Below are 12,614 nucleotides of genomic sequence, written 5' to 3'. Positions count from 1 at the left end.
ACATATTAAAATTACATGAAATCCAAATTTCATAGTCCATAACTAAAGTTTTATTGGAAAAGAGCCACCACACTTATTTATGAGTTGTCTCTGGCTGTTTTTGTGCTACAACAGCACAGTTGAGTAGTTGCAACTGACATGTTAAGGCCTGTAAAGCCTGAAACATTTACTCTCTGGTCCTTGACAGAAAAGGTTTGCCACGTCCTGGTCTAGATCTAGATGACCAAATGTTAGAGTTGCTTAAGGCCTACTCCTTGTCCCTTCTCTTTTAATCACTCTGTACTCTCTCCCTAGGGATGGCTTCACGTACCCACAGGGCCAATTAACAGTGGCTCACAAATTTATAATTCCAGTACAGACCCCTTGTACCCTATGTACTCTAGACTAGGGTATTCGTTGCCTACCTGAATCTCTACTGGGAGGTCTGAAAGGTACCTCCATAGTACACATATCCAAGTGAATTAATGAGCTTCAAATTTGAGTTTCTTTCCTTGCCCCGTATCTTGGAGAATAGCTTCATCATGCATGTGGCTCACTCAAGCCAAAATGTGGCTGTCATCCTTGATATTTCTCTCTCCTCTACATCCCTCCTCACCATGCATATCTAACCTGTTACCAACTCTTGTCATATTTAGGTCCTCATATTTCTGAAAATCCACATATTAGGTTCTCAAAGACCAAGATCTTTCTAGCTTTTGTCTGACCCCTATTTGCATGTCCAGCCTCATTTTCTGTCTGCTCTTAATCACACTGGCCTTCTTTATATCCCTCTAACAGGCTTTCCTCCTCCTTGCTGTGAGGCCTCTCACACATTGCTCTCTGCATGGAGCACTTCCTCTCTGTGTTAGGTAGAACACGTACCATGAGCTGCTGCAACAAACTTTAAATTCTCAATGACTTCACACAGTAAAAGTCTATTTCTTTCATAAAATCCATTGTAGGTATCCCAGATGGGCTGGTGGCCTCCCAGGTCTTTCGGAGACCCAGGTCCCTTCTGGCTATGGTTCTGTAATCCCATAGGGCCTTAAGAGGATTTCATTGGCTCCTCTGCATCTGGTGGATAGATGGCTGAGCAGAGGAGGGGAATGAGAAATGTAGAGGATCACATAGGAGGTTTCAAATGGGCTCTGCCCAGAAATGATCCCTTCTACCCAGGTTGCATCAGCTAGAATAGAGTCCTGTGACCACATCTAGCTGCCTAGGAGGCTAGAAGACAGTCTAGCTGTGTGCCCAGAAAGTAGAGGAAACTGTTTTGGTTAATACAGAGGATTCTGTGCCGTACAGTCTGTTCTCCACTGCACTCACAAATTTCCCCCTCCCCATACTTTGGATCTCAGGGAAGCCTTCCCTGTTTCCCTGATTGGAACAAATCACCTGAGGACTTCACACACCCTCTCTTGTGGCACTAATCACAGCTTCAGAACTATCCTCTTTAGTGTTATTACTTCTTCAGTGAGTGTTTCCCACCAGGCAGTGCTTCCTGAGGACAGGAGTTCTAGCCGTTTTGCTCATTTCCAACCCAGTGCTTGGCATATGGAGGCATTCAGTAATACTTATTGATTGGATGAACACAAATGAAAGAATAAATAAAGTGGGGCTCCAGAGAAAGATAAACTGAAGGGCCCTCTCTCTCGCAGCCCTCAGGCCTTAATTGTCTTCCATAGGTCCTGAGTCTGACCTTAGATACCCAGGCATCTGAAAGGCCACTGCCCGACTCTTGGCCCCTCTGATACTGTTCTGTTGCTAATAGACACCCTCCCTAAGGATGTTCCAGCCACTCTGCTCAACAAAGGTTGAGTATTTTTTGCCCTTCAGAGGCCGGCCTTGTGGGGATAGAGCAGCGTTTGGGCCACAGACAGCCATGAAGTCTTCCTTACTGGCTCTGCTTCTCCTTTAGATGAATGGGTCCCCCTGACTGCCTGCCCCCTGTCCCTCCCCAGATCAGTGTCCAGGACAGGCCTTAACGAAAGACATCATCAAGAATGCTATCAACAGACTGAGGTGTGTACAGGTTGCACTGAGGAAGGTGAAGTGTCAGATTGTATCCTGAAGTCAGAGTCAATGCCCTGCCAACCTTCCAGAGTCCTTGTGAGACAAGTGCTATATGTGTTTGTCCCTGTTTTGTCACCAACATCTTCATTACTTGGTCTGGGCTACATTTCTGGTGTGGAGAAAGGAAAACAGTTCTTAACTTTCAAACAAGAAACTGTGATGTGGAATTTTGGACAGGGGTGGGGCAGGGTCCTCTGGGTGTGAGCAGGTGACGTCGTAGGGACAGACGCTGCCCGGAACTGAGTCCGAGCACAGCAGCATAACTAAGCTGGCTCCACCTCAGCCCTAGCAAGCATGCGGCCTACAGTGTGGGGACTGGCAGCACCTGGGCAGAGGGGGGGCAGTGTCGACCTGAAGCTTTTCCCTACCTTCCTCACAGATCGCGAAGGAAGATGCCATCCTGCCGGTAGCTCTCTTCCCATCTCTCTGCGAGCTCATCTTTCATAACAACCCTCTGGTGGCGCATACACGAGGTATGGTACCTGCAAGGCTGCGCCCCCGTCCTGGTGCCCAGGGGCAGCATGGGCACCCCTTAGCCCCACCTCATCAATGTCCAGCCCTGGGTTCTTTGGAGATGGAGAGAAGCACAGATACTGCCGAGCACCTGCTTCTGTACCAGCTTACCTGACAGCAGCCCTGTGTGGCAGGCATCACTGTCCCCGTGCACAGTGAAGGAAGCTGAGGATCCAGGAGGTTCATAACCTAATCAAAGTCCCACAGCAATAAAGAGGCAGAGCAGGGAATGGAATACAGAATTATCTAGATCCTGTGTGAGATCTTTAAGTAACACCCTGCTTTGTAGAGCAGTTCTGCTGTGACCTCATTTCCTACTTCCCAGTTGGGGAGGGGTACAGGGCCCTCCCACCCAGAGCATCCTGGATATACTGGGTGCTGCATTAGCAGCTGCATCTTGTTGGCACTTTAGAATCCTGGGTCCTGGAGTGACACCAGCAGAGTTCTCATCCTTGCTTTTCACTATCCTTGTTATCTTGGGCAAATTTCTTAACCTGTCTGTGCCTCAGTTTCCTCACGTATTGAATGCGAATAATATAGGTACCTACCTCCTGTGGTTGGTCTGAAAATGAAGTAAGTTAATACATGTCCAGCAGTTTGAACAGTGCTGGACACCTAAGAAGCTCCCAGTAAATATCCTCTAATAGTAATCTCACTTCCCCATCGTGGCTCCAGGGGTCCCTCCATTGCTGAAAACCTTCCTCCAGGAGCACCTGGGGATCCACTTGATTCGAAGGAAGATAGTAAAGGCTAAGCATCATATTTTGATGCCTCGGAAGGACTCTCGGAAGGTAAGCTTCCAGGGCAGGACTGCCAAGCCCAGAGGAAGTGGAGCCTATTTTAATGCATGCAAATTGACCTGGGGAGGGAGAACCCATTCCCACTCATGGATTCCTTCCCTTAGGTCTGTAGTAGTGGCATTGTCTTCTTTCCATGTCTGTTACATACAGACGCATCTAGGGTCACAGGGACCCAGGTGTCAGAGTAGGTAGAAGCTACTATGTGAATGTCATGGAGTCCTACCCCATGAAGAAGGAGCTGTGGAGAAGTGAGGGAGAAATCAGTCTGAAGACCCAGGGATAAGCCTGGTTTCGTCACTTTCCACAGCCACCTGAACTTGGGCAAGAGCTTCACTCTCTGAGCTTCATCTTCTCAACTCTAAGCCTCTCTGAGCTGCTGAGAGGACTGGATGAAGCAACAGTTACAAAAATATGTTATGAGGTGCCTGGCTGGTTCAGTTGGTAAAGCATAAAACTAAGAGTTGTGAGTTCAAGCCCCAAGTTGGGTGTAGAGATTACTTAAAAATAAAATCTTCAAAAATAAATGTTATAACCCCCCAAGCCACTATCCATGCAAGTAGTAGCCACCTGTAGGAGTCATGGATGGCTGTGCCAAGCCTAGAATACGCATCTTGTGCCTCTGCCTCTGGAAGCATTTCCTTACGTTGAGAGCAGTCCGCTCCCATAGCCAGTGGTCTTAGACTTGCCTTCTGGGATGCCATAAAGTAAGTCATTTCCCTCGCTCATCTGAAGAATTGCAGAAATTTCTGTGAAATGCTTCCCCTCCTGAACTTTAGCCTTCCTGTAGCTCTAAAAGCTGAATTGGGCATTGCTGGTCCCCACAGTTAAATAGTTATTCCCTTTCCACCCCCTCTGCAGCTTCTGTCCAGCCCTAGACCAGCGCCAAATTACAAGCCAGAAATAGAAATTCAAAAGGTTTCCATCATATTCTTCTTGTTTGTTGCCTCCTCTAAGGATCGGACTACCTAGTTCCCATCAGCCAGCAGAGTGAGCCAGATGCTAACTTTATAATCCTCATCCCCCAAGATGATTGGCTTTTGCCAATTAAGGAAGCTGAGAATTTCAATAGGAAAGAAGTTATTTCCTTAGTTCTGAACCCTGAGAGAGACTTGCCTTGCGAAACTTCATTTAAGGTATGGGAACCAGCATCCTAAAAGGGGCCTGGTGCTGCTGCCTACCAGAAAGTGCAGGACCATCTCCCACAGGCTTTCCTAGGAGTCCCTGAGGAAGGTCAGGTGCACTGTGTTAAACCTTGATCAGAACAATGAGGCTATTGAGAGCCAGAGTGATATGATAAGGGATGCAGAATGAAGCCCAGAGCCCAGTATGGAAATCAGGTAGTCCGGGCTCTGCCATCAAATAATTCTGTGACCTTGGACAAGGCATTTTACCTCTCTGAGCCCTAGTTTCCTCTTTTATAAAATAAAGATAATTATTTACTGGGTAGTTTGAGGTGTAAATAAAGCAACATCCGTCATGTATAGGGCACATTGTAGATGCCCAGTTAGTGTGATTTCACTCCCTCCCTCCCCCTAGGAGCCCTCACCCAGTCCTCTGATCACTGTACCAAATGGCCTTAGGCTTATGAGGTCCAGGAGGAGAGACTCTGATTAGGAAGCAAAACAATCCAGCCTTTCTCCCATGACAGGTGAAAACCCAAGTTCCAAAGGTGCCAAAGCAGCCTCTGATTCTTCATCACCTATCCGTGCCCACAATCAAGTCTCCCTCAAAGGAGATGCCAGAGTCTGAGGCAGCGCCAACTAAAGAGCTGTCCACCACCAGAAGCAGTCCTCTGGAGCCAGAGATGCCCATCGAGGGCCTGGAGGGCCTTTCCCTGTCCCACCGGCCCTTTGTGCCACTGCCTCCCATCTGCTCTGACTCTATTGTGCATAGTGAAGAGACCATGTCCCACCAGAGCAACAGACCTGGCCACCTCAGCCCAGAGCACCTGTCAGATGAGGACACCAAGAGCACAGAGTCCATATTCTTGACCCAGGTACCTGGATACCCCTGCCCTTGCCTTGTGCTTAGCTCCCAGAGGCTCCTATACCACCACTGTAGCTGGGTTGCTGCAGGCAGCCGGAAGTAAGCACAGGGCAGGTCTGGAAACCAGAAGGAAGCACCCCTGGCAAGACCTGCAGGCTCGTCTGGGAGACCTGCTGAGCCAAGGCCTCCGGTGGGGGTACCCAAAGGGACAGGTCATGGCCCTGTGGCACAGACAGCATCTGGGGTCTGGCTGGGGCATGGTTCTGACTAATTTCTCAGAAGGGCTTCCTGCTGCCTCTGCCTATCTACATAAGTCATGTCACTTCTGATGCTGTCTCTGAATCCTGGGAATACAGATTGCTGAGATACAGGTCCTCGAGATGTCCTCAGTCTGGTGGGGGTTGGATTGTAGGAACAATGTATTAAGTCGGTGCCAAGACTGAGGAAAACCCAGGGGCTGGGAGCCTGGACGCAAGAGGGATCCTCTGCCCAGACCAGGAGGGCTCCTGAAAGAGGTTCCGACGAGCTGAGCTTTGCAGGCTGAGTAGGCAGTAACAAGGTGCGAACCTGGGCAGGAAGGGTGTTCTGGGCAGAGCAAACAACATGAAGCAGGCTGCAGAGGAAAGAAATTAAAATGGCATGTGCAGAAACCACAAATGGGTCAGTGTCTGGGCAGCAGAAGGGTGACACGTAAGAAAAGGGAAATATGAGGCTGGAGGCATTGGCAGGGCCTCCTTGAACTTTATTATTATACCATTGCCTTTGCTCATCTCCCTACCTCCAGTCTTGCCCTTCCAATCTGCCAGATCTTTCCAAGTGGTACATCCATCTCTTATTCTACAGATGACTTACAGTGACACACAAATTTATACAATATAAAAGTATCTTTATGAACTGTATCAGAACCTTTTAGAACAAAGCAGAGTATAAATAAATATTTTAAAATGAACTTGAGAAAGTTGAATGAAAGGAAAATACAGACAGGAAAGGAAATGAGTCCCAGGATAATTCTGTCACTCTAACCTGCTCATTATGCTCTGCCGCTCTCCTAACAGAGGTATATTGCAAAATGCAATTCTGAGCTTCCTAGGAGCCAAAGTAGGACAATTAACTGTGGGTCACTGTGACTGAAAAGGCTTTATTTTCCTTGTCAAATTGCCCAGGCTGTGACCTCCAGTGCAGTGTTGAATAGAAGTGGCAAGAGCAGACATGTCTTATTCCTGATCTTAAGGGGAAAAGTTTTCAGTCTTTCACCATTAATTCTGATGTTAGTTGTGGGATTTTCATAAATATACTTTATCAGATTGAGGAAGCTTCGTTCTGTTCATAGTTTATCGAGTGTTTTGTTTTTGTTTTTTTAATCACAAAGGGGCATTAGATTTTACCAAATGCTTTTTCTGTGTCTATTGAAATGATTGTGTGGGTTTTGTCCTTTATCTATTGAAATGGTGAATCATATTAATTGATTTCCATTTGCCTAACCCTTGTAAACCAGGGGTAAATACCACTTGATCATGGCATATAGTTCTTTTTTATATGTTGCCAATTTGGGTTGCTAGTATTTTTTGAAGATTTTTGTGTTACATTCATAGGAATGTTGGTTTCTATCGTCCTTTTGTGATGTCTTTCCTTAGTTTTGGTTTTGGGGTAATATTGACCTCAGAGAATGAGCTGGGAGTATTCCCCTTTCTCCTAATTTTTGTAAGAGTTTGTGAAGGATTGGTGTTAATTCTTTAAATGTTTGGCACAGGAGCGCCTGGGTGGCTCGGTCGGTTAAGTGTCCAGTTCTTGATTTTGGCTCAGGTCACGATCCCAGGGTCATGGGATGGAGCCCTGTGTCAGGCTCTGAGTGGAGATTCTCTCTCTCCCTCTATGCTTCCCTCATTCGTGTGCGCACTCTCTCTCTCTCTCTCAAATTAAAAAAAACAAACAAATGTTTGGTAGAATTCACTAGTGAAGACATCTGGTCCTTGGCTTTTCTTTGTGGTAATCGTTTCAATTACTAATTCAGTCTCTACTTGTTACAGGTCTGTTCAGATTTTCTATTTTTCAGCCACAGGCTTTAATGAAGGGCATAAACTATATCCCAACATTAAATACAGGTTTCATTAATATGTTTCTTATAAAACCAGTAGGTTAGGCTAAAAATGGGAGTTCAGATAATGTTCCCTCACTCCCTTAAAACTCTTTTGTGGTTTGCCATAGTGAGGATAAAGAAAATATAAACAAAAACAAGGGGCACCTGGGTGGCTCAGTCACGTAAGCATACGACTTTGGCTCAGGTCATGATCTCATGGTTCCTGGGTTTGAGCCCCACATCAGCCTCTCTGCTGTCAGCATGGAACCTGCTTCAGATTCTCTGTCCCCTCTCTCCCCTGCTTGCAAGCTCTCTCTCTAGAAATATTTTTTAAAAATAGAAAAAACAAACCCCCTCAGTTTGGCTTTTAAAAGTCCTTCCTGATCCGAGGCCTGCTTATTGCTCCAGTTGCCCGTCTCTTCACAGTAACCCCAACAATACCAATATGGAGCTCCCCCAAATACACCTTACAGCGTCTTATCTGTGGGTCTCGGCCCCCGCTATTCCTTGCCTACAACAGCCCTTTCTCCTCATCACCTGTAGCTCACCCCTCTCCCCACCCTGCCTGGGGATGGCTCTCCTGCTTCTTCAAGACTTAGCGCAGGTTAAGGCATCTCTTCTTCCAGGGAGCTTCCCAGTCACCTCCCACCCCAGACGGGGTTAGGGCTTCCTGTGGGCTCCCCCAGAACCTTTGTGCTCCATTCTCCTACTGCACTTACCAAGGTGCATGATCATTGCCTGCTTTCGTATCTGCCCGCTCTCACCCCAGTCTTGGTTCTTGCCCTTAATGGGGCCCAGCATGGGGACTCGCACAGAGCTAATGCTGGCGTCTGTTAATGGAATGAATGAGTACGTTTTTCTTTTGGTCACAGGTGAGTGGGTTGCCTTCCTCCATCCACCAGAAGGATGATTCAGCCGTGAAGGAGGAAGAGCAAAGACCACCCCGCACAGCCCCCAGAGAGGTAAAGAGGGCTTGGAGGAAGCTCCCATCTGCCTCCCTCCCCAGCAAGTATCGTGGCTATGAGGAGCTGCTGACAGCCAAGCCTGATCCAGCCTTTATTGAGCCAAAGGGTATGTGAGGAGAATGGCTCCAGGGCAAGGGGCCCTCTCTGCAGCCTGGAGCAAGTTGGGGCAAAGCTAATGCTTCATTTCAGGACTGGGATGCTGTCCTCTCCGTGTCTGTCAAAGGGCCCCTGAGGATATCCTGGTTTGGAGCCTTACATATCAAGACCCCTGGCCTGGGCCTTCATTGGATTTTCAGGAGCCACAGCTCTTCCAATTCCAGCCAGTCCAGGCCCAGCTGCTCTGGTTGGAGAAGTGTCTCCAGGAAGGGTTTGATGAACAGACACCCAGACTGGCCAGAGTCCTGAGTCCCAAATTGAACATCCAAAATCCTCTCTATGTGACTTGAGGCAAGGGGGTAGTGCTCCCTCGGAGCCCCTTATTTCACACTGATGTGTTAGTAGTATTTGTGCTCCCAGAGGAACTAGCACTTGACTGTGTGCTCTCTTGGGTGCCAGTCCCTATGGCATAACCCACTGTGTTTAACGACGTTATGTCAGGGTCATTCCTTCTCTCCATGCCAGTGCTACTTTTCCATGAGGATCTGTGCACACAGGGGACAGTTATTCAGGGAATGGATGATGGAGGTCCGGGCACTGCAGATCAGGGAGAGATGAAGCAGTGTGTTCTTGGGGCCTTTCCAATCCTTCCACCCAGGGCTGCTGTGAGACTGGGGAATGAAGAAGTTGGAGGAGGCATTCAATAGGTGGAGGAGGAGTGCCTTGACCCAACCATGCCTTTTTGCCTTAGGAATCCAGAAGAACACACAGGCCCTGCAGTACGTGCTGAAGCACCCGCTGCTGTTCCGCTCCTCCAAGCCCAGGCTTGACACTCTTCAGAAACGCTACGTTCCCAAGGAGAAACGGGTAAATGCGTAACCACCACCTTGTTGTGTGTGCCAGTGGCTCCTCAGGACCCCCAGTTAGAGACGTGGCTGTCACCTCAGGACATTCTGAGGGCTGTGCTTTCCCAGTGCCCCCAGGTGCCCTCCTGCTTGTTGCTGCATCTGCATGAGGGGATGAGGCCAGGAGAGGCGGAGCACTGGACTGTGGTGACACGTTCCTCTTACCTTATGTTAGGCCCAGAGGATCCCCATTCCACCCCCACGGAAGACTCGAGCCCAGCTGTTGGATGACATTCTCATTCGCATGCGGGATCCCCGGAATATTACAGAGGCTCCACTAGGTATAGCTGTGCCCACCCGGTCCCCATCCTCAGTGGCCAGAAGTTTACTCATCTGCTGGTGGGAGGCAGCCGGCATGGACATGTCAGAGCCGGAAGGGCCCTTAGCATCTGCCCTGGCCCTTCCCCATGTGCAGATGGAGAAGCTGGGGCCTGGAGTCACACAGCACGTTACAGGCCAGAACTAAGGCTTGAGGTAGAATTCAGAGGAGACGCCACTGGCTGCCTAATGCCCCAAGCTGGGGAGGCCATTTTCAGTCCCCGTAGCATCCTCCTCTCACACCGTCCCATTCTCTGGGGTGGGGGGGCTCTGGACGCAGTCCCCACTGCTTCGGGCTAGCTGGGACCCAGAGCGAGTTTGGTGTCCCTCTGGCTTCTCTCCCTGCAGGAGCTGTCCTGCGCCAGCGGACTGAGCAGAGGCTGGTGAACCAGAAGCAATACCTGGAGGCCAAGAGGCTGCTGAAGGAGTTTCGGGCACGCTACCGGCAGCTGGTGCGCTGCTCACTGCGGACAGTGTTCAGGGCCACAGCGCCACCCCCAGGCCACCCAGCACTGAGCGAGGGCCAGCCTAGGTTTGGCCGCTTCCTCAAGTTCATGGATGAGTTCTGCCAGGGTCCCACGGCCAGTGACTCAAAAGACTAAGGTCTGCGCACGGGGCAGTGCCCAGCCTGTGCCCCATACCCTCCCTGAGGGCTCCGCACCCTGGACCGCGCCTTGGGGCTGGGTGCGCCGGGTGCAGGCCTCAAACCTTGACTTGGCCTCGCTCGCCGGCCACAGAGAGTGGGGAACTAACTGGTGAGGACCTCCCCTCCCCGGGCCAGGCAGGACCCAGCGCCTGGCCCAGCAGCAATAAAGAGTGGGTGCACAGAGCAAGGTAGTCCACGTGCTTTCTTGTAGATGGCCAGGCTGCCACGCTGGAGGAGCACCCGGCTGACACACGCATCCTTTAGGAAACCTGCCTGAGTCGCACATCTCCAACAGAGCTGCGATCGGCACTGGGCTGAAAAAACAAGGGGGCTGATGGAACAGAGCAGCAGCACGGACTCTGAGGCTCAGAGAAGTTAACTAACCCATCCACAGCCAACAAAGTGTATGTGTGTTGCTGGGGTAGGGGGCAAAACTGAGGCCTCCAGGCCCCAGAAAAGGTGCTTTTTTTTATGGGGCAGCTTTTTTCAATTTTGAGGGCAAATGGAGAGGAAGGGGAAGAGGGTTGGGAATTCCCTTATTGGATGGTCATGGCCAAAAAGTTGGGACAGGCTGAGGGCAGGACTTACATGGAATTCCTAAGGTCCTCTCATCCAGGACACAAGCTGAAGTCCCATATGCAAACACCGTGGCTCTAAAACAGATCCTGCAAAGTCAGCCTGGGCTCACAGTAAGTAAACTGGTTCTGGCCACAGCAGCCTGTGGGGCTGCCCCATTCTTCTGAGTGCCCAGGAGTCCCCATCTGCTCCACAGGTGGATCTAGCGAAGGCCACTGGCACTGAACTCCAGAGATGTGCATTTGGGAATGGACACCGAGTGTGACTGGTCTCCTGAGCAGCCTTCGCTGCTAAGGCTACTCTCCTGAGGGTACCTACAGTTCAGACCTGGGGAGCAGGCATGTAGGTCCCAGGGTCCAGGAATTGGTGGCATGAGGATTAAGGCTACTCAGCAAGGCACAAACTCCTACAACTTCAGTTGCAGGTAAGGTGATTATTGAGATCTAATCTTGTCTTGCCGCCACAGGTCTGACAGATGCGTGGTGGACTGTCTGCTGTATTGTGACTGTGAGACTCTGTTAGGACACAGAAATAGCTTTACTATCATACTTGGCCACATAGTCTCACTCACACACGTGGCCAGTTACACAATTACACCTAGCTGTGGTCACACCAGATGCATACATCCGCGTTCACGAAAGTCACACGGTCACGTACACATATCTAGTTACAGAGGGTGTTACGTCACACTTGACACAGGCACCTGGACAGATACATGTAATACAGGGTCACCCACGGTGGCACTCACCTGCAGAGTGTGTTGCTAACTCGCTGCCTTAGGTCTCCTGGGGCCCAAATCCCCTTCCCCTAATGTTAGGAAGGAGACTCTACCCCAACATTTACACTGTAAGCCTTGCTAGGTTCCAGTTCTAGAGAAACGGATTGCATCTTTCAGCCAGAAACACTATCAAACCACAGGCCCTCAGGCTTGAAAGGCTCCTAGGAACGTCCTACCCAGCCTCAAGACAGGAAGCATCTTGCGGGCCCCCTAACAGATTGTTCAGCTCCTTCCTGCACCCCTAGTGATGGGGAACTCACTCCCTCCAAAGGCTGTCGCTTCCTTTGTTGGGAAAGCTATCTGACAGTTCTAACCACTGAGCTAAGCTGTGTGCCGAAGTCCCCCGGGGCTCCTAGCTCTAATTTTTAGCCAGGCATATATCTGCTCTCTCTGCCCAGCCAGGCCAGAGCCCTTCACCAATGTGAGAGCATCCTGAAGAGGCTTCACCTATCCAGGTCAAACGCTCGTGAACTGTTTTTCCACATAGGATACCATCTGAATAAATTAGTTGCCTCTCCTAGTGCCTGTTTTAGGTATGAGAGGCAGCGTATCACACTGTCTGCTCAGCCTCCTGTGCAGGTGAATTGCTGCACCTCTGGAAGCCATACAATCGTCTACCAGTTGTGTCCAAGTAAGCAGACTTCAGTTGCTTGGTTTCCTGAGTTTTGACTTCTTTTGAAGAGATGTGAACTAGTTGTCTCAATGAGTAAAGCCTCTGACTAGAATTGTCAAATGAACAGGAATCCATAACTAATCAAGGAAGCCTTTTGGGTGGCACCAACCCTCCCTGTTACCAGCACACTCTCCCTGGCACATCTGATCTGCTGCTAGATGATTCAACCCCCTGGGCTGCTTTCACCCAGAGCCCCCTTCCTTTGCCATAAGCAGATGGGAGCTGGCTG

The 12,614-nt window shown here is 49.8% G+C and overlaps 1 protein-coding gene across 6 annotated transcripts in view; it reads left to right on the top strand.

The window, feature by feature from the left end:
- The window catches only part of XRRA1 (X-ray radiation resistance associated 1), a 62,616-nt gene extending 52,075 nt beyond the window's left edge, over positions 1-10,541 (top strand). For 4 of the 6 annotated variants that reach the window (XM_086678309.1, XM_025928680.2, XM_086678308.1 and 1 more), the window contains 7 exons: positions 2,432-2,525; positions 3,241-3,356; positions 5,014-5,361; positions 8,301-8,499; positions 9,241-9,356; positions 9,570-9,675; positions 10,061-10,541. In XM_086678309.1, coding sequence (XP_086534435.1) covers positions 2,432-2,525; positions 3,241-3,356; positions 5,014-5,361; positions 8,301-8,499; positions 9,241-9,356; positions 9,570-9,675; positions 10,061-10,314 — 1,233 coding nt within the window. In that variant the 3' untranslated portion in view covers positions 10,315-10,541. The remainder of the gene's footprint in view (positions 1-2,431; positions 2,526-3,240; positions 3,357-5,013; positions 5,362-8,300; positions 8,500-9,240; positions 9,357-9,569; positions 9,676-10,060) is intronic. The other 2 variants (XM_086678312.1, XM_086678311.1) reach the window with 2 other exon arrangements.
- Positions 10,542-12,614: the final 2,073 nt, after the last annotated feature.

Source organism: Puma concolor, chromosome D1 (genome assembly GCF_028749965.1).
Source record: "Puma concolor isolate L17-30 chromosome D1, mPumCon1.1.hap2, whole genome shotgun sequence".
Lineage (NCBI taxonomy): Eukaryota > Metazoa > Chordata > Mammalia > Carnivora > Felidae > Puma > Puma concolor.
Note: the sequence above shows the minus strand (reverse complement) of the source record. Positions and strands in the feature narration are given on the sequence as shown.